The 22,745-nt window shown below is 32.3% G+C and overlaps 1 protein-coding gene across 1 annotated transcript in view; it reads right to left on the bottom strand.

The window, feature by feature from the left end:
* Window positions 1-265: 265 nt before the first annotated feature.
* LOC135847230 (protein toll-like) overlaps window positions 266-22,745 on the bottom strand; it is a 40,095-nt gene continuing 17,615 nt past the window's right edge. Inside the window, exons 2-6 of the mRNA XM_065366679.1 lie at window positions 21,001-22,227; window positions 6,435-6,735; window positions 5,677-6,327; window positions 2,790-2,954; window positions 266-2,566 (exon numbers count right to left, since the gene is read on the bottom strand). Of these exons, the coding sequence (XP_065222751.1) occupies window positions 1,793-2,566; window positions 2,790-2,954; window positions 5,677-6,327; window positions 6,435-6,735; window positions 21,001-22,199 (3,090 nt within the window). The 5' untranslated portion in view covers window positions 22,200-22,227 and the 3' untranslated portion in view covers window positions 266-1,792. The remainder of the gene's footprint in view (window positions 2,567-2,789; window positions 2,955-5,676; window positions 6,328-6,434; window positions 6,736-21,000; window positions 22,228-22,745) is intronic.

Here is a 22,745-nt window from a genome sequence, read left to right as displayed (position 1 = left end):
TTTAACATCGAGAATAAAAAACTAAAAAAGTGATCATATTTTTCCTAAACTTTTCCTTCTATCTTTACCTCTAATCCGAATTTGAATACTGGGAGAACTTCACGTGTATTTAGAGTAGAAAAAATCGAGCAAAAATTACTACCTACCTACCTACCTACCTACCTACCTACCTACCTATTCAAGTTTTGCCAAAAATCGTTGAAAAATTGGAAAAATTTCCAAAAACAGTTATTTTTATCTTTGAACAATATAAAATAAATACGAGTTTTCGTTTTGAGAAAATCGATTTATTTAAAAATAATGTAAATATCACATCTTGGAATCTCATCATAATGACATAACGATACTGAAATCTAAACATAATGAGCAAACGAATATTCTAGAAAATTTTTACAAGAACTCTGCAAAAAAAAAAAAATCAGTCCAAGTTTAACTCCACTGACTGCTGAAACATTTTTACGTTACAGTCGTGAAACTTGGGTAACATTATACAAATCATAAGTAATACACCAGAAGTATAATAATTATGCACGTTATTTAAAATATATTTATAGGTATACTATACTTTATAGTATACCTATCTACCTGAATAGTTTCTAGATATATTTTTTTTTACAGTTTTTATCCGTTTAATAAATAATTGTAACTCTTATTAAGTATAACATTTCCACTGAGATCACAGATCAAAATCATCTTACTTCCAAACACGGTTATAACGATGACTATTAAATTACTGCAAAGGAATGAGTAATGCCATCTTTTTAAATCCTATCTACTATAGGCAACGTGCATTTAAAAATAAACAATAATAAAATTAAGTAGATGCTTAGAGTTAACGCATAGGTAAGTAAGTATTTTACTCGAATTTAAAATATAAATGCAGCGCATAATAAGTATTACAGCAAAGTACGAGTATGTACTTAATATTTACCTACCTAAATTTAAAAAAAAATTCTTTCTTCGTGGAAAATGTTGCAAAAGATCGTTTTATAAAATTATAATAATAATTACGAGTTCTTCTAATTGTATAAACTAAAATATTCTTCAGAATCAGGAGTGGCAATAGACTAGATATTTTTTAAAAAATGATTAACTATATATAACTAACATCGTACCTCTGTACCGAACTGCATTCAGAGTTCAACAAGTTACGTATAAATTTTCTCTCTTGACAGAATTACAGATCAACTTATTATTCATATGAAGCAGTCATGTACTTTTCATATTGTTTTAATGTTCTGAGAACAGAGGTTTTGTTTTTTTTAAAATTGTAATTTTTTTTATCTGTCGATAGATTTATGCAAATATGGTTCAAAAATAATACAACATCAGCTCGGATCAGTATTTTGAGTATGAAATTCCATTTCATTGTAAAAGGTAATCGAGACAAAAGTTTTATGGATGTAAAATATGTTCAACCAGTGGCACATGCTGACAAAATTGAAAGAATGAGATCATATACCAGGAATTCCTAATACTTTTTATGTCATTAAATTCACGTTAAAGTAAATTCGCCTCTCTTCTAGTATATAAACTGATCAAAAATTGCCATAAATTTTTAAAAAATTCTCAATGTACCACCAGGTTTAACATCAAACATCACATATTACATCTCACAACACTAGACACTCGAATCAACATTTAAAAAAACAACAAATACGTAGAAAAAAAATCACATCGTATCATAATCATCACACGACAATTTCACCGGACACTCCACACCTCTTTGGGAGTATTGAACAATAGCTTAGGTTATAATCACCGGTTTAACAATTCGTATATAGTCAATTCCTCAAGCTTTACTTTTAATTATTTCATCCATGTTGAAGATTTTTTCCTGTTTCTTGAGTTCGGACGCGCTTAAAGGAGCAACATTAGAAGTACGTTGCTTGGTATAAGCTTGAGGATGAGGCAAAGCGTACTTGAGTTTTTCCCAAAATAAAGGGTCGCCCCATTTCACATACGTGTTCATCGTAATATAAGCTTTTAATTCGGGATCGAGTTTTTCATTACTGACGTCTTCGAGCATTACGATAATTACCCTAGCACAGCCTTCTTTGATAGCTTTCAAATGCGCCGTTCGGAATTCCATTCGACCCCAAACACTCTCCAAGAAATTTGAAGTCAATACTATAATCGTACGTCTGGAGTTTTCCACAGAGTTGACGATTTGACTAGGAATAAATTCGCCCACTTTGAAGTCCCTGTAGTGGACGCATAATTTGTAATTGTGGTCGTCGTTTTTCTCCAGATGAGGTATTAATTGAGTATCGACGAAATCTTGATCTTTATGCGAGAAGCTTACGAAAGCGTCGTATAGTTTATTCTTATCTATTTCCTTTTCGGCCACCAACCATAGGCAGATTTTATGCGCGAACATCCATACTTTAATCTCGTGCTCGTACATGTAGTATAAGGCCATCACAGCGCCGGACAGTAGTCCGAATATGGCCAAAGATATGCAAGTTAGAATAATCGTGAACGAGATGTAACAAAGGTCGTCTTCTGTAAGGTTGATAATTGAGTGACCGTTCTCTCTGCATTGGATATCTTGATGGTTGGGAATCTGTAATGTAAATAAAGGCTATTATTATACCTTTGTTTTGACCGTTGCTGAATTAATTTGTTCAGTCTCAGGGTTGTAATTTTGTATCGAGTGAAATTACACGCGAATGGGTCACGAAACTTGGTAACTAAGCTTTCAACTTTCAAGTTTATTCCTTCTCTCTCTCTCGCTCTGCTTTTTATTCCTAGGTACTTTTTTAATGTAGGTGCTTTTTTTTTCTTACCTTTTTATATTGATTTCGTATGAAGTTCAACAAATATTTCGTGTCGCAGTTGCAATCCCATGGATTTTTATGCAAAGTTATCGTGGTCAAGTTTACCGACGAATTTAGCTGCCTAAGTGTTCGATTGCTCAGATAGGATAGCTCGTTGTTGTCCAGCTCTAAAACCTATGGGGAAATACGTACAAAAAGTATAAATTAAATGGTCTATGTAGAAGAAGCATTAAATTTTGTGCATCTAGTAGGTGCTGAATTTTACAAAATATTTAAATTTGACTAATTGGAAAGAAGAAGACGGATGTAAGTAACGGTGTAGATTTTGATGCAGTTTTTCTGAATTACTTATTAGATCATTAGAGAAAATATCGTCATTTTATTTGTATAGTTGGGGAAAAAAAAATCGATGACAGTAATGACGTCATTACATCAGTGTCCGATTATCGGATTCCTACACAATGTATAATCTGGTCTAAAATAAGTAGGTATTAATAGTGTTTTGACGTAGTGATTTTTATAAAGATAGATTTATAAGGAAATTGAGAAATTTTCAACGTTTTAGTCACTATAAAGTTAGGAACTTGAAAAAAATTCAAACATTTCATTTTTCTATGTATCTTGATTCTTGGAGGAAAAAATTTAATACTATCAATAAGCGAATAATTTGAGAAAAATGTACGTATTGTTTTATTCTGTTTCAACTGGTTACGCAAAAAATCTCTCCTTTTGTCAAAATTTCCAAAAAGTCCTGTTTCTTACTGAAAATTGTTGTTTTTTGAGAAAAAATTCTGGTCTCAATTTTTCAAAAATTGACAAAAATTCTCGCTAGCAAAATTACTGAAAACTTTCACTTTTTCCTAAAAACTGTCCAAAAGTCTTGATTTTTTACTCAAACAAAAAGTTGAAAAATAAACTGTAAAAATTGTAAATTTGTTTTCATTAATTTCCAAAAATTCCTGTTTTTTTGTTGAAATTTGTCAAAGTTGTGTTTCTGGTTACCTAAAAGTGACAAAAATTTTGCTTTCTAGCTAAATGGCGAAAAATTAGAATTTTTTCCCAAAAAAGTTCCAAAAAGTCTCACTTTTTTTCAAAAATGTCCAAAATTTCTATTTTTTGACAAACATTGCGAAAATGCATCTTTTTTTTCAAGTACAAGGAGGCTTACCTAATTTTTAAAATGCCTGCTTTTTGCTAAAATTTTCAGTCTTGCTTTTTTCCAAAAAAAAAAAAAAAAAAAAACTAAATTACTAAACAGTTACTTTTTTTTTAAAAAAAAAACCACAATGTTGCACTTCTTTTAAGAATTGTCCTACAGTTTTGCTTTTTTGCCAGAAATTATGTACCAAAAAGCCCTTCCTTTTAATAGAGTTGTCAACGTCTCTCTTTTTGACATTTTTTTGCTCAAAATTGCAAAAAATCTCACTTTGTTGCCAAAAATTGTCAAAAACTTCAAAAAGTCTGTTTCTTTTGCCAAAAAGCTGCCAAAAATAGTCCAAACTTTAAATAAAATGTTCTGGTGTTTTTTCTTCTTGCATCAAAATTCGGCTTGGATGAATTAAAATCACTGAAATTCGCCATAAAACAGGCTGAAAAATTCAAAAATACCTTCAAAAATTTTTAAAGTGTCACGAGAACAGTTTAAGAAGAGTAAAAGTTGACTAAACAGTGCAAAAATTAAAAAAAAAACTCCACAAAAAAATGTTGAAAAAAAAGAAAAATTTTAATTAATAAAGTGAAACTTGAACAGCATGAAAGAACATTAGTTAAATGAAAAATCATAATTCATAAAGTGGTTTTGATGATTTTTATTTTTCAAATTTTTGGATACCTATTTTATCGGTTTTTAAAGGTTTAAGTATAATATGTTTTTACAACATTTTAATTGGTTCGAATGGTTTTTTTTTTTTTTTTTTTTTTGATCAACTTTTGTTTAATTTAATTCAACTGAAATATCATAAATTTTCTGATAGTTTTCAGCGACTTTTCATGTCAATTAAACAGTTCTTATCATAAATTACATTATTTTTGCTAGATTTTATCTGATGATAATATTTGATTAATTTTTCATGCATCTCAGCAGTTTTTCTGTCATTTGGGCCATTGGGCCATTTTGAAAACTTTTTCTCGATTTTTTTCTGTTTTTTTTTCAACTGTTGTCATTCCATTCAAACTTTTGAACAATTTTCGGAAAATGTTGTGCTATTTTGCGATTTTTTCGTCTACCTATTTTCATGATGAATTTTAGCATTTTTAATGCCAATTCAATCATTTCCATATTACATGCAATTTTGGCAAACTTACATTTTATTTTGATACAACTTTCTTATTGTAGGCATTTTTGCAATATTTTGCTAAAATCCTGTCATATTTCATCAACTTTAACCATTTTTTGTGTTCATGCCATTTTAGTTTTCAACATATTCGTTTTGCTCGGGCCAGTTTGCTTTTAATTTCCAAATTAAAATTTCTAAAAATCTATTATTCAAATTTGAAAAATGTTTAGTTCAGGAAAATTGATGCCTTGCATCAGAAACAATGTTGTTTTATTTTTTGACTTTTGAATTACGAATTTTTCCAAAGCTTGAGCCCTCCTTTTGCTCAAACTATTTGAATGCCTATGGGTACCTTTTATTGCTTTAATTTTCAAACATTTTAACAACAGAGAGATTTACTGGAGAAATTCTAGAAATGTGACGAAAATTTGTTGCATGTACCTTTGAAATTTTGTTTGCTGCCTAGAAATTTCCAAATGAGTCAGTGTAATTTGTCTCTCCCCCTCCTCGAAAAGTTCTTCGTCATCATCTCACCCCTTCAGATACTTATAAATACCCCTCGCCTATTTCTAAAAATTCAACTCCAAAACCCCAACACACTTTAGAACATTGAAACTCACTTTTAATCCACGAGGCAGCACGAAATCATCAATATTTCTCAGTTTATTGGAAGACAACGACAGTCTGGTGATACTCGCCGTCTTGGATAGATTTGAAAGACCATCGATAGACTTGAAACGATTTCCAGCCAATAGCAATTCAACTCCAGAACCTTCAATGAACGGAACACGTTCTGGAAACGTCTCCATACCGGTAGCCGTACAATTAACAATAAATGTATTGTCGACTGGACGATAAAAGCAGCTGCAATTATCCGGACAGAACTGATTGCGTGCTTCGCTAATTTCTTTCAATGGACATTTAAGTTCCATTAAATCGATCTCGCTGAGCGAAATATTTCTCAGGGTGTTGGGCTCATCACACTTGACTTGATTGGGGAGTAAAGTGACGAACTTGTTGACCACCGGTGACATTTTCTTTTGGAAGTATTTAGCTAAATGGTAAGCGTCGCAGTCGCATTTGATCGGATTGTTTTCCAAGTTGAACTCTAACAGGCCTCGATTTCGTAGAGAATTTTCCGTACAGGGTGACCCATCGCATTGGCTTAGGACGTGAGATTCTAGAGCGTATAAGTTAATGGTTCGTATTTTGTTGTTGCTGTAGTTCACCGTGATTGGGTAGTTCGCTGATGTGAACATGAAGTCTGCACTCTGCACAGAGATAAATTACGATATAAGGTTAAAAATATGAGCTTATTGAAATATTGAAGTATACAAAATGGAAATGGAATGAAAATTGCCCCAAAAAAAACACTCACCGTCAGACTATCCAATTTGTTATAACTGAGATCCAGCGTTTTCAGTTTGGTCATCGTGTTACGCCAATCTTCAAACACCATTGTTAACAAATTATTGGTCAAATTCAACGACTGCAAATTGGTACATTTGTTGAACGGAGACACTTCTATTTTCATCGAACGTTCCATAGTCAACTTATTATGACTGAGATTAATTTTCGTCAGGTTCTTCAAATCAGTGAAAGTGTTGTCTTCAAAATCTGTTAACTCGTTTCGACTCAAATCCAAATGCGTTAGGAAGACCAAATTGCCAAACAGGTCGCTGAAATTGAAAAAAAGAGCACGAGATTAAAAATATGGCATAAATCGATAAAATAAAAATGTAACATCGACGCGATTATAATTTTTAGAATAATCTATATTGCTGTTTTTACGATTGATGTATGTTTATTATTTTATTGAAAAACATTGACACGATTTACCTACTCGAACTGTTACGAGTAGATAGGTAAATTACGTAACTAATGTAAGTATGAATTTGAAAGCAAATATGACACCTTATTGTTCTCTATCTTCTGCTCAAGAGTTATGGAGGAAATACACACCATTAATAGGATACATAAAGATGGGTATAACGTATTTTTGTTTTTTAAAAAGTGAGATCGACGTGAAAAATGTAGTCGTGCTCGTGAGTATCTTTCAACGTGACGAGTATATTTGTACACAAAGAGTACAGAACAGATCAAACCAAACTTATCGTAGGTAGATTACGAAGCTATACAAAGTGGTTGAAATTACGTTTTTAAAAAATAGGATTGTTCGGTTTACATTCTTTAAAAACCAATAAAGAGTTATACGTAGTTTGTAGTGAATACCTACGAACCGTATTGGGATAGAATATTCTAAACTGTGATTTTTTTCCCATTTGTGAAATACTCGTACGTGTATGGTAATTACAAAAATGCAAAACAAGTACAAATCTTTCATCATTAACACATTAGGTTGATATGAAAAATTGCGATGAAAACATTTTTATCAAAAATATTCGTAGGTAATCAATTTACGTCTGCGTGCATAATTTTATTCGCATACCTACTATAACCTATAATTTGCTCAAAAATTGTTCATTATTGGACATTGTTTACCTGGGTGGCAAAGTTACTGAAATTTGCGATTTTATTGGTTTCATCAAATGCGAGGATAAAATTTTGATGGATGAATTTTACTTGAGGAAAGGAGAGAAAGGACGTTCCCGAAGAATCTTACGAATATTTCACCTACAAATACATACGTTTTGTTGTTGACGAAGAAGATGGAGAATCGTTTCTGCGTTTCGTTTTTACAAAGGGAAAAACAATGTAAGATCATAGGCACATTTTTGTGGCTGAATCAGACGATTATTTTTTTCAGCGTAAATGATTGATTAATTGAACTTTCGAAATACACATCAAACATCCCAACCTTTCTCCCATTTTTAAAAATTTTCAACAAAACTTTCAATAGTCGAAGGAAAATATTGAAAATTCAAAAAGCATGGTAGGTAGATAGATTTGCGGTTCTGACAGGTTTTAGGTTATTCAACTTTTATAAAATAGGTAGGCTATTCTTTTTGTTGGTAATTTTAAGTTTTTATGATTCAATTTTTAATGCCTAATATTTTTTTACCTACCGGGTGACCGAAAAGTAGTTCCAGTACAAAAATGCTTGGCAAAAATTCCCTAATCAACTTATCCAAAAAATCCAAATTGCTATGTCACCCTTGGTCCATTACTGTTCAAACACCAACCATCTTTAAAAATTGCAATTGTTTTAAAATTTATGACGAGACAATAATTTACTCATTAATTTGAAAACTGAAATCCAAATCATTGCCCCTTCAAATTTCAAGCTAGGCAAAAAGTTTATACGAGGTTTTTTGTTTCTTTCGTCAACCTCTACCAGCTCCATGGACTACTTTTGAAATATTTCATCATTTTAAAATTTCCTGAAATTTGCTAAAATTTCGAGTTTTCAAGTTGGCAGCCCTGCGTTCCAACAACAAGCCTTGCTTCGGAGAAAACAAAGACGTTGCGTGTGGAGCTCCTAAACGTACTGCATGTATGCAACCCTCCGAGCTTCTCACTGTGCTTATTACTCTTTGAAACGAAAAAACTGATTTTTTACTTCAACTATTTTTCGGTCACCCGGTACAAGTAACAAGATCAAAAACACTGTAAATTATAAACATTTTGGGAAATTTCAGTAAAAACTAGTAAAAACTGAATAAAGTTTGATGGAAATTTACCAGAATGTTGCAAAAATTGTATTAAACTGAAAATTAACAACAAAATAAAATTGGTGAAATTCGACAAAGTTTTGCAAAAATGGCGTAGGTAGGTACCTAAGAAAGTGTCAAGAATCTTTTAAAACGGTACGTACAATGGCATTCTGCGGACAAAGATTTCATTCGGTCAGACCAAAAAAGGGTATGATCTGAATTTCCAAAGAGCTGTAAAAATTCTCCAGGAGTCCAGGGACTCCAGATCACAAAATTATCAATCTATTTTTGAAGTTTACATGGCCTCTAAATTACGAAATTCCTGTTTTATTTTTGGAGTTATTGTGGCTTTCAAATCACGAAATTCCTTTCAATTTTTAGAGCTGGCATGGCTTCTAAATTTACTAAATTAGAAATCATTTCTCAGAATTCACATGGCCTTCAAACTATGGAAAATTAAATCAATTTTTGTAGTTTGAATTGCCTTCAAATTATGAAATTTAAAATCGACTCATGGAGCCCAAATGGTCTCCAAATATTACAAAATTTCAATTTGATTTTTGGAGCTTTGGAAAGCTAGAAAAGCGAACAGACGACCCTGAGAGGCCCGGCAGGCATACAGACGTTCTTGAGAAGCCAGACAGACGGGTCAATGACCCTGAGAGACCAGACAGGAAGACAGACGATTATGATAGGCTATACATGATTGGTAGGTCAGTGACCTTAAGAAGCCAAATAGACAGACGGGCCAATGATCTTATCTTAAGAGGCCAGACAGGTAGACAGACGACTTTGGAAAGCCCGTCAGACGGGTCAATGGCCTTGAGAGGCCGGGAAGGCAGGCAAATGTCCTTGACTAGGCAAGGAGACAAGTTGATGACCTTGAGAGGCCAGACAGACAGATCAATGACCTTCGAAGGCTTCACGGGCAAGGTGACTTTCACTTGATTGGCCAGACAGGCATATAGACGACCTTGAGAGGCTAAACAAGTTGTTCCAAAGTGGGAGGGAGAGAGGGAGTGCTCCAACGTCAGACTGAGTGCTCTAAACAATTTTTGGTTGCATTAGTAGGGCTAGCATTTCACCAGTTCCACCAAAGTTTTTTCTAAAGGGTGAGGGGGAGAAGGGGGGAATGGAACTGCTTTAACGTTTGGACTGGGTGCTCTAACTAGCTCCAACGATGCTTTATGCTTCAAGGGAGTCTTCATTCCCCTCCTGAAACTAGTAGTCCAGTGACATCCATCTACCTACGTAGATACAATATAGATTTTGAGAATTTGGGCTCAAAATTAACTAAATATTTACAAGTGCTCAATGTGTGTGTGTTTTTAGTGTGCGTAGCACACTATTGGTTTCGCTTTGAGAAATGAAATTTCATTGTAACTGAATGTTCTCTTAAGCTATCCAACCATTTTTTGTACCTATTGGACACCATTTGAGAATCATTAAGACGGAGGGTATAGATGTATTTTCATTCAATTCGGATGGGTAATTGCTGAGTAATTGCAATTTTAGTTCATTATTTTAATGCATAAATTCCTAAAAAATGGTAAAGGGGACTTATAAACCACCTGCCGCTCATTGTACCCTGCTATACCCCCAGCCATCATCACTTTATAAACACCTGCGTTGCATTGTACCCTGTTACACCCCCAGTCTGCCAGCTGTGTATTTCAAGTGGGAGTGGCTTGGTGGGGTGTTTCCTTCCAATTTATTTGGTTACCTCTGGCAGTAAAACAAATTGACAGTTCATTTTATGTGAAACCTTTGTGAAGTATACACCATTCTAGTTAGTATCCTATATGGCTTGTGTCTGTTAAGAATAGTGTTACCTATATTGTTCCTGTGTTGATTTAATGGTTGCAGCTTTGCAGTTAAAATAAACAGGTAATTATTACATCATTATTGTTTTTATTATTATCATTTTTTATTTAGTTGAAAATTATAAATGCATTTTTTATTATCTATTTTTTTTGAATTTTTATTTTTTTTTAGACTAGTTCAAATTGAGTTTCTAATCTGGTGTTATTATTTACTTTTTTTTAAAATTTTTGTTTTTGTTTTTTTTAGACTAGTTCAAATTGAGTTTTTAATCTGGTGCTTTTTTAATTCAAATTTTTTTTTTTTTGAAATTTTTATTTTTGTTTTTTTCAGGCTAGTTCAAATTCCTAATCTGGTGTTTATTATTCATTTTTTTTTGAAATTTTTGATTTTTGTTTTTTTTGGACTAGTTCAAATTGAGTTTCTAATCTGGTGCTTTTTTAATTCAAATCTATTATTTTTTTTTGAATTTTTTTTTGTTTTTTTATTTAAATTAAATTGAGTTTCTAATCTGGTGTTATTAATTTTTTTTTTTTAATTTTTGTTTTTGTTTTTTTTAGACTAGTTCAAATTGAGTTTCTAATCTGGTGCTTTTTTAATTCAAATCTATTAATTTTTTTTTTTGAAATTTTCATTTGTTTTTTTTAGGCTAGTTCAAATTGAGTTTCTAATCTGGTGCTTTTCACCTCAAATTTATTAATTATCTATTAGGGGAAAGTCCCCTAAAAGTGCGCAGTCTCCTAATAGTGCGCAGTGCCATATCTCGCGATTGGCACCACTGAAAAAATCGTGAGTTAGTTCATTTGAAAGAGCGTGTCATGACGATTATTTTGATGTATCATACAAGCCATTTGGCTAAATTTTACGACTGCAAAGTCAAAAAATGTGAATTTTCGATTTCTGATATAATTTTTTTTTGTGAAAAGTTAACAATTTGTATTGATCTCGTCGAATTGCAAAAATTTATGAGCTATGTTATATTATATCATTTTGTAGGGAATTTTATCCTCTTTAATATGGTTGTAAGAGTTTGAAAATTCATCAATTCGTTTTTTTGAGAATAATTTTTAAAGAAAGAGAGAATATTTTTAAACTATGGGTTCCCAATAGTGCGCATCTTAGAAAACCTGTAAATACACTTGGGTTTTTCACTACTTGACTTTTGTTTTGATAGAATGGAGTGTTAGATACCTGTAAAAGGCTAAAGGGTATTAGTTTTCAGTGAAGAGACATTCCTAAGAGTGAAAGAATACTTGAACAATGGGCTTTCTTTCCAATCTTTCCAGAAATGAGCTCACACATAACCCCTACTCATAGTAAAACTATTTTTGCAATTTTTGTCAAGTACTCATTTTTTACCGACTTTTCTTAAGAAAAGTGGAGTACTGTATTTGTTGCGATGGTGGAAGTTGGGTCGGGGAGTGACTTTTCTTTACGTTTTGAGGGTCTGGGATCACGATACGACCATTCCCGAAAATTCAGGTTTCCTTATATAAGGTTTATATATATATATGGACCTAAGTATCCTCGACGTCACCCTACATAAACAGTACCTTTTGGTCACCAGGCTTTTAAATGCCTCCGGAGGTGTATTTACTTCATATTCGTAACCAGCACAGTTATAATAGTGCTTATACTCTTTTCCCCACTTGATTTACATGCTTTAAGTTTATACAAAAAAAATTTACGAGAATGGTACCAATTTGCCTCCGATTATAAACTGATCTCTTCCGTGACCTTGTGTATTTAAAAAGATATTGACTATACCAAATTGTCACCTGCTGCCTTGCCTAATAGATTACAACTACGCTGGCTACGAATACGAAAATATAACACAACTGGAAGCATTTAGAAAGCGGTGACCAAAAGGTACTGTTTATATGCGGTGACGTCGAGGGTATGTCAGTGTTGATGGAACAAAATTTTTAAAATCTGTATACAGTAGGTGTATACATGACCTTTTCGTCACCGGACAAACTTTTCCCCTTTTATGTTTCAGGGGAAAACAAACCGTTTGGACTTGGTATACACAGGGAAACGTCTTCGTCACCGGCAAAACGCCTCCGTCACCGATTTCGGTGACGAAGAGAACGCGTGAGTATATAAAAGGTGACGTAGAGGTACCGTTTGCATATCTATATATATAGGTATTAGTATCCAGACATGTCAACTATTGGATGGGTTAATTTTACTATACAAGTGGACTGACCAACTTCTAAACTATAGTTGACAAGTCATGGGTTAATTTTACTATACAAGTCAACTATGAGTTTTCAGAAACTTCCACCAGAGGGCGCATGGCTTAGAAATCAAGGCGCGAGGACGAACGCAGGGTCTACAGTCAATTTGTAGTGAGTAGAATGTGATGTGCTGGTGGAGATGTATGCAAATACATCGATCCTGAGTGTACACGACAACAAAGTTGACTTGAAATTTTTCAGTATTTTATTGGCCTATGGAAAATTTAAAAACATCAAAAATTTTTATGCTGTTTAAGCTTTCTTTTGGTGTCTTAACTTTCTCATAATTCAAATTACTTTGACTCCATTTTCAAAAATTTTCTTCAAAATTTAGCCTAAAAATCAGTGTTGTCATAACGATATTCATAACGTAACGAAAAAACGAAAAAACGGAAAAAACCGGAATTTTTTCCGTTATAATAACGTAACGATAAACGAAAACGAAATTTGTTGCAGAAGAAACCGTAACGAAATTATAACGTTACAAAAAATATTAATGCTATAACGAAACGGAAAACGAAAAAAATTCCGTTATTTTTTCGTTTTTTTTCCGTTTTTTTTTTTCACTTTTTTCTTCAATTTTTTGGGAAAAATGATTAAAAAAATAAATGATTAATCAATAAAAAATTGAAAAAGTTAACTTTTTCAATTTTCAAACTATTTGAAAATTGAAAAATACTGTACTTGAAATGTTGAAAATGAAATTGATGTAAAAATTTATGAGCAGAAAAATACACATGTATCGAAAAATCAAGGTGTCTGACAGGTCCTATACTGGCCCCATTAGTCCTACTGAACTCCTACTTTTTTTTCAATAGGTAAGACTTTTTTTCAAATTTTAAATTTTTCCCCCTTTTAACGGAATTTTGAACAAACTTTGTAGAAAAGGGCTCATTTTTGACTTTTTTAGATTTTGAATTTTTGAATCACACATAAATGAGAGCTTTTGCCATCGCTTCGCTCCCACTATTTAGGTACACTTTAGGTATACTGACCAACCTTGTACTTTTTTCAGTTTTTTTCAGAGAAACCCCCCCATTTGGGCATTTTTGTGCTATAACGAAAAACGAAACGAAATAACGAAATAACGGAAAAGCAAAATGATGTAATAACGTTAAACGAAAAACATAACGTAACGGAATTATCTGTGCAACGAAATAACGGACAAATAACGTAACGAAAAATTTCACAAATCTGAAACGAAACGATATAACGTAACGAAAAAAAAATTTCGTTATGACAACACTGCTAAAAATCTGATTTCTTTTTTCAAAACATAGATTTTTTTAATATTAGACTGAATCTGCAAATAAAATTTTAATAAGTGATTTAGAACAGAAATTATACCAATTTTAAAATTTTGTTCACTTTTCGGCATATATGCCAAGCATAGTTGACATGTCTGGTCGCAAGCAAATATATATATATATATATATATATATAAGTTTTTTTTGGTTTTTTCGATATAACTCAAAAGCTGTAAACTTTTGGATCGTGGTGATAATTTTGGTTTGTAGGGACGGTAAAGGCCTAGTTGTATGCAAAGTTTCATCAAAATTGGTTCAGCCGTTTTCTAGATATTGAATTTTGAAAAATTGTGAAAAAAAAGTTTAAAGTTCAATAACCTCGAAAACTTTGAACTTTTGGAGCATGATGGTTATGTCAAAAAATTGGGCTTGTAACCTAGTTATAAGATTATAAATTTGATCAAAATCGGTTCAGTCGTTCCTGAGAAATTTCATTTTTAATGAATTTTGTGCAAAGTCACCCCGCAAATTTTGTCGCTCAATAAACGCTGAAGCTGCGAACTTTTGAAACATGCTGATGATGACAAAATGTTAGGCAAGTATCCAACGGGTGAAAATTTAAATTTCATCAAAATCGGTTAAGCTGTTCTTGAGTAATTAATTTTTAAAGTTGATGATTTTTTCAATGTGCCATTTTACCAAATAAAATTATCGATTTTCGTATTATTTCGAAATTCGAATATTCGCGGATGAATTTTTGGAAATTCGAGTTCGACAAAAAATCGAGGATATTTTTATTGATACAATGTACGTTTAAACGATACGTTTATCGATCAATTTCACGAAAATAGAAATGAAAATTTATCGAATTTCTTATTTCAAATAGGTAGTCAACATGTATACCTTTTAAAATTGCATTTTGGAAAAGTACAACGGTGGACCTGTGGCGAAGGAGTTGGCTTGATGAGCGGGTGGTACACGGTTCAAATCTTACCCCAGGAGCAAATTTTTTTAAAAATTTTTTTAACGATTTTTGACAGAAAATGTTGGAATTTATCGATTTTTTTATTTCGAATGTACGCGGATCAATTTTGGACTCGATAATTACTCGATATATTCGCGAATAATTAACCAAAAATTAATTAAATGGATTTTTGACAGAAAATGTTGAAATTTATCGATTTTCTTATTTCGAATTCGTTCCTGTATAATTTACCAAAAATCAATCGAATAATTCGATTCGTTCGCGATTGATTCATGAAAAATTAATACATGAATGATTCATTGGCAATTGATTAACAGACCCGTCAATTCGTTCGTGAACAATTCAACGAAAATAAATTGAATAAATCGATTCGTTCGCGAATGATTCACGAAAAATAATTCAATGAATCGAGTCATTCGCGACTAATTTATCAACTATATTCGTTCGCGAATGATTTACTAACAATTGATAAATTCGTTCGTGAATGATTTACCAAAAATTAATCATATGAATTGATTCGTTCGCGAATAATTCACAAAAAATAATTCAATTCGTTCGTGAATGATTCACCAAAAATGGAGTGAATGAATCGATTCGTTCGCGAACGAGTCACTTATACGAATCTATTCGTTCGCGAATGATATATTAAAAATTGAGTGAATGAATCGATTCGTTCGTGAACGAGTCACTCATACGAATCAATTCGTTCGCGAATGATTCATCAAAAATTGAGTAAATGAATCGATTCGTTCGCGAACTAGTCACTTATACGAATCAATTCGTTCGCGAATGATTCAGTAACTATTGATTAACTCGTTCGCGAGTGATTCACCTAGAAATGAATCAATTTGTTCAATCCCCGATCGTTTGTAAATGATTCTATTCGATTGTAAACAAATCAATTGCTGTACAAGTGTTTAAAAAAAAAACGAATCAATTCGTTTGTAAAATATTTTTATTTAGAGAAAAGTCGGTATTCTCACGCTTAATGCGTGAGTGTTTTTTTATATCTGTTCTCAGTGTTCTCGTAGTAATGAAACGTATTATTGTGATTTTTGTCAAGATTTAATTTTTTTGAAGTAAATTTACACATCGCGCACTATTAGGAACCCTACTGCGCACTTAAAGGCGCCCATGGCTCCTAATAGTGCGCATTTGACATTTTTTACTTAAGGTGTAATTTCTCAGTTCGTTTTCAATGAAAAATTTTGAAACTCTGCGATTATGTAGCTGAATGATTGAGCTACAACATATCCAAAAATCACGATCCTAGGTGACTTTGCGGCGGAGCTACAGCGATTTAGGCACTAGGTGCGCACTATTAGGGGACTTTCCCCTATTATTATTTTTTTTTAAATTTTCGTTTGTATTTTACACTAGTTCAAATTGAGATTTTAATCTGGTGCTTTTTTAATTCAAATCTATTATATTTTTTTTGAAATTTTGGTTTTTTTGTTTTTTTGTGACTATTTGAAATTTTGAGTTTCTAATCTGGTGCTTTTTTGATTCAAATCCATTATTTTTTTTTGAAATTTTTTTTTTTCAGGATAGTTCAAATTCAGTTTCTAATCTAGTGCTTACCTAATAGGTTAGAAATTTATCATTTTATTTATTTTTTCTAATTCAAATTTTATTTTTTTAGGCAATTGAGTTTTTAATCTGGTGCTTTTTAAATTCAAATCTAGGTATAATTTTTTTTGAAATTTTCATTTGTTTTTTTCACTTTTTTAATTCAAATCTATTATTTTTTTTTTAATTTTCATTTGTTTTTTTCAGGCTAGTTCAAATTGAGTTTCTAATTGTGGCATAATAATTGAAGCCAATAAGTAGTGGCAAGTCAATATAATAGGTAGTAGCATAATAAAGTCAATATATAGGGACAAATGAAGCCAACAAGTAGTGGCATACCTAATTGAAGCCAATAAGTAGTGGCAATGTAGAGGCAAAATTAAAGTCAATACATAGGGACAAATGAAGCCAACAAGTAGTGGCATACCTAATTGAAGCCAATAAGTAGTGGCAATGTAGAGGCAAAATTAAAGTCAATACATAGGGACAAATGAAGCCAACAAGTAGTGGCATACCTAATTGAAGCCGATAAGTAGTGGCAATGTAGAGGCAAAATTAAAGTTAACACATAGGGACAAATGAAGCCAACAAGTAGTGGCATACCTAATTGAAGCCAATAAGTAGTGGCAATGTAGAGGCAAAATTAAAGTCAATACATAGGGACAAATGAAGCCAACAAGTAGTGGCATACCTAATTGAAGCCAATAAGTAGTGGCAATGTAGAGGCAAAATTAAAGTCAATACATAGGGACAAATGAAGCCAACAAGTAGTGGCATACCTAATTGAAGCTAATAAGTTGTGGCAATGTAGAGGCAAAATTAAAGTCAATACATAGGGACAAATGAAGCCAACAAGTAGTGGCAATGTAGAGGCGAAATTAAAGTCAATACATGAGCACAAATGAAGCCAAAAAAAAAAATGAAGGGCAAAAAAATGTACTTTAATAAAGAAAACTGAAAAAAACCCAAACTGAAAACCAAAATAAATTCTATCAGTTTAGGTTTCGGTTTTACTCACACTGCTTCATTATTTTTGTTATGGTTTTTTACGGTTTTTAAAAAAACCTATGAAATTTCGGTTTTTGTTTTCAGTTAGGATTTGAAAATGGCTAAAATTATGGATCTTGTTCGGATTTCGGTTACAGTTTTTGTTTTTTTGCAGTTACGGTTAGCACCCCTGTATGCATCGGTGAAATATTCTTTGAATTGGTATATTATGTTGATGAAAAATAAACAAACTTTTTCGAAATTATAACATCAAATTTGATATTTATTAAGCAGAGATTATACTTTTTTTTTTGAAACAGTTAAACAGGTAAAAGAATTTACAGATAAAATAATTACAACTATTAATTTTCAGAAAAATGAAGAAATCCTGCTGTACCTACATGGTACGTGGCGTATGGATGACGCCCTCCGTGAGTGGGAGTATTCCCCATCATCCGACCTGTATTAAAAGTAAAGTTAAAAACTTGAAAAAAAAATTAGTTATTAAAATTGGGAAAAAAAAAGAGCTGGAGAATATTTTCATGTTTATGGCACTCAAGTAAACTGTTTTCTTCATGGACATTATTATATTAACAATACAAAATAAATAAAAGAAATATGGTAATTTTTTTTTTAAATTGATTGGCAAAAACTCTCTTGTAATCAGCGAATAGCTGATGGCTTGTTTTGCTATAAATTCCAAAAAACCTCATTTTCTTTAAAAATTATTGTTCAAAAATCTTATTATTTTCTGTTTTTTGCTAAAATTTAATTCTTATACTGAAGAATGAAGATGAAATTATTGTTCCTAGTACTAGCTTCTTTGCTAATATTTTTTAATAAATTTTTGTTTGTGTTTAGAATACAAAGGTTGTTTTTTTCTGTTTATAATTTTTGTTTTTCATATTTTATTTAGTTTTCACAAATAATATATGTATTTACTTTTGTTTACATTTAGCATTAAATAATTATTCTCAGTTTTGTTTTCACATCTTATTCAGTGTTTACAAGTACCAATATGATTATTTTTTGTAAACTATCAGTTAAAACTGTACAACTGTATACAGCTACGCACACTTTGCAGCTAAGCTGTGCTTAGCTGTCTAGTTTTTTTTTTGGTAGTAAAATTCTTATCTACTTTTTTCAAAACGAAGGATTCATTTATTGGTTTGTTTGGAAGGTCAAAATTATTAAGATGGTGACTAAATTTCAGCTTCTGCATAAACTAGTATTATGTCAAATTATGATTTTTTAAAATAGAAAAGGGCCTTTGAATTTGTAAAAATTCGTTTATAATCAAAAAATGAAGTTAGCACCAGTGGTGTTGATTTTAAAAAAAATGCTCTCTCGTTGTATCTTGATCACGATCAGTTTAAAAGTCCATTCTTCAATGGGTGGTTGGGTGGTCCTTCCTTATCAGATTTTTCCAAAAATCGATTATTTGTAATGAAAAAGTTGAAATTACTAACAATTTTTTAACCATAGAAAATTGAGTTTTAGTAGAAGAAAAATAAGCTTTCTGCGGAAAAAAATTGTAAAGTTTGAAATTTTTTTACTAATGAAGCGTTTAATGTTACCTGTATCTTATTTTTTTCTGAGTGACTTTGTTTTTGAGATACATTTAATTGAACAAAAACTTGAAAACTTGATCTTCGTTAACGATTTCATTTTAGATCTTTACTTATTGTCCACCCTGTATGTATTTACAATAGCGTACAGGGACAACTTTGAATAGAATCTAGATGTTTTAAAGTCAAATCTCGCTGATTTGATTAAATTCTCGCTTCCCTCCTTCAAAAAAAAATAAATAAATAAATAAAAATTTGTTTGAACCTAATTTTTGGTTAATTAGGCAATGAATTTTAGGACTCAAAAAATTATTATTTTTTGATAAAATTGACAAAAGCTGCACATAAGTACTTAATTAATTCATTTTAAGTATAAGCCTAGAAATTTGATTGAATCCTCTCCCCCCCCTCCTACCCTCAAAAAAGTCAAAATTTGTTCGAAGTTATATGGGCTTAATTCTATTATTAATTAATGATTTAAAAATCGTAACTACATCTGATTTATTTTTATCACACAGATCCTGACATATTCAACGAAAATACCTTTGGCCATCTACCTACAGATCTGTAACTTGATATTTGACTTTTTCAAGAAAAAATTACATTTCCTCGCATTTTGGATTTCCTCGGGTAATTTTGCCAACTTTTTCATTCCACTTGATATTTTTCAAGTTCAAATTGATATAATTTTCAGCGAGTATTCAAATTAATACGCAGAATACTACAGGTTCATGGCGCTTGAAATCTCATTCCCAGAATTAGCTAGTTTATCCAACCACATTTCTGCAACCTACATCGCAGCATCACACGTATCACCTTGGATTAAACTAGTATACTAGCATCTGTATAACTAGTAAATATCTAACCAATATTCATTTTCTACATACATACATATAACCTATAACGGTGTACTCGCAGATCCTGAACCGAAAAAATACATTCGTGATTTCATATATGTGCGTATGTATGTACACAAGTACGACGAATTAAACCAGAGAAAAAATTCCGAAAGAAAATTACTCTCGATTTTTTTTTATTCGTACTTGGATACTTCTCGTGATACGTTCACAAAGAAAACCCAGGAAAAAGTTCTGCCCCGCTCTTCTACAACGTTCGCATACGTATAATTAACCAATAATTCAAGTTTTCCTCATGGACTCCGCAGACATATACAGATAATAATAATCAACAACACCAACTATACGAGTAATATACACTAGATTCGAATGAAACAGAAATAGAAACCAGTACAGTGCGATAGTATATGTAGTAATGATACGCCTAAATTGGCCATAATTATACGACTCGTATTACGCCGATAGTCTATAAGGATGTGTCGTTTTGGGAATTTTTTTTTTGGCCGATGAAAACTCAGTGCTGTAAGTTATTAGATTGATGGGGTGGGTATGTGTAGTATTTAGACGCCTCTTTCTTGGGTCATGGGTGATGTTTTTATAATAATCTCGTGCCGAGTTCTAAGATGGTTTCGTTTCGATACTCGTGTAAATTGTCTTTATATTATATTTGTTAGTTTTGAAACGAGTTATTTTGCGTTGAAAAAAAAACCGCAACAAAATTCCACTTTTTAAGAGTTGTTATTCTCGTTGCTGCGGTTCGAAGATGGATAGGTATTAGTATAGGTACTAGTACACTGAGGTATAAAAAAGCAAACGATAAACCGATTGTAAATATTAATTCTGTTTAATAAGCTCGCGCCGCGGTTAGCTGAATTATTGTAATAAATAATTTAATCGATTTTTTTATTTTTAAAAACCCACCAAACTGGGATTTCTGGTGGAAAACACTGAATAGTTCATTGAGTTATAAGGGTCACCTAAAGATACCTATAATAATGCTAGGAGGTATATAGTACCAGTACCTGTATAATAGTAGCTTAAAAGTAGATATCTTACCTGTGAATTTTCGCCAAGTGATTTCGATCCAGTTTCAATTTCTTTAATTTTTTCAACGGCGAGAATAGATTTTCATCGAGCGTTTCTAGATTATTAAAACCGAGATCTAATTCTTCGAGATTGTTCGTATCTTGAAATAAACCAGCCGGTAACGTCTTTAGCAAGTTTTTCCTCAACGACAGCATCTTCAAACTGCTACATTCTTTGAATAAATCCTTAGGTAACGACGTCAAACTATTCGAATCCATGGTTACTGTCTCAAGTCTAGTTAGACGAGCAAACAGTGATTCTGGTAACGATGAAATTTCACTGCTGAATGCAGCCATCAACCGTATGAACTTCAGTTTACCATTATTAGCGAATAATTTATCGGGAAGTTTGGTAAAATTGTTATAATTTAGGTTTAAATCCTCTAAATTGGATAGACTATCGAAGATGCCATCTTTCAATCGCGTTATGTTGTTGCTGCTGAGATCAAGCGAGGTTAATTTTGTCAACGAGGCGAATAACGATTTTGAAATATTATCTAAACGATTCTTATATAAATTCAAGTTCTTCAGATTGGGTACGTATTGTAAAACTTCACTATCCAATGTACTCAGGTTGTTATTGCCAAGCTCGAGCCATTGCAGTTTACCCAATTTTTCGAATATTTTAGTCGGCAAATTCTGCAAATGATTCCCACTCAAGTACAATCGTTTCAAGTTGGTCAGATCTTTGAATATGGATTCGGGTAATTCGGTTATATTGTTATTCCATAAGTATAATTTCTCCAGAGTGTCGAGATTCTCTAAATGGTAAGCTTTGAATTTGGTATTCCTGGTGTGGGATAAATCGAAGCAAACCTCGTTGACTGATTCGATGGATAGGCTTTTGAATACCTCTTTGAATGATTTATCCGGTACGGGGCATTGTTTGAGTGAGAATCGCTGCAGATTCGGTGTACTTTTGATACCTTTGAGATAATCCAAGTAGGACGAATCGTTGAACCCGTTGCAGACTATTTTCATTCCTACTTTGGGTAGTACGTCGATCATGACCGACTGCAGGTCTCCTCCGCACCAATATTCGTTTTTTTCGACCGTGTTTTGAACACAACTGCATTTTTCGGTATTGATGCATTGTCGATCTGCTGCAGAGCTCAACGGAATTGGCAAGATATAGAGGAACAGAAACCATAGATGGACGATTGGGCCCATGACGGTGTCATCGAGTTACCCTGCAGTCCTGTAACAACACAAATGAAAATAAAATGAAAATTAATGCCACGTTGCCGCATACACGATACCTATTTATATCAATTATCAATCTAGATCTACGCCTACGTATTTCTCAACTCATGGCATGTACTTTCTTGCATCGAGAGAAGCTCGAACTTGAGAAGGTTTAGTACCCTTACCTTGGAGTATTTAAACAAAAGAAATTAACCCAGCCACGTCAAGATTGGAGATAGAGTTTATAATTAGACTTAGACCATAGGTATACATTGCATAATAAGCAACAAGTACTGGTCGATGTGGCTTTGCTGGCGTTGTTATATTTTTAATCACGCGACACGTATACCTTATAACCTGACCATGTAAAATAATCTTCCGTTAAAACATAGCATTTTTTCACTCATTACTGCTTAGTTACTTGCTCATAGTTCGAAAAAACCGAAAGAATCGATCTTTACACGTCTGCTTATCTGATTAAATTGATAAGCGTACAATCTCACCTGTATAAGTAGTACATAGAAAGCATTA

This window comes from Planococcus citri, chromosome 5 (genome assembly GCF_950023065.1).
Source record: "Planococcus citri chromosome 5, ihPlaCitr1.1, whole genome shotgun sequence".
Lineage (NCBI taxonomy): Eukaryota > Metazoa > Arthropoda > Insecta > Hemiptera > Pseudococcidae > Planococcus > Planococcus citri.
Note: the sequence above shows the minus strand (reverse complement) of the source record. Positions and strands in the feature narration are given on the sequence as shown.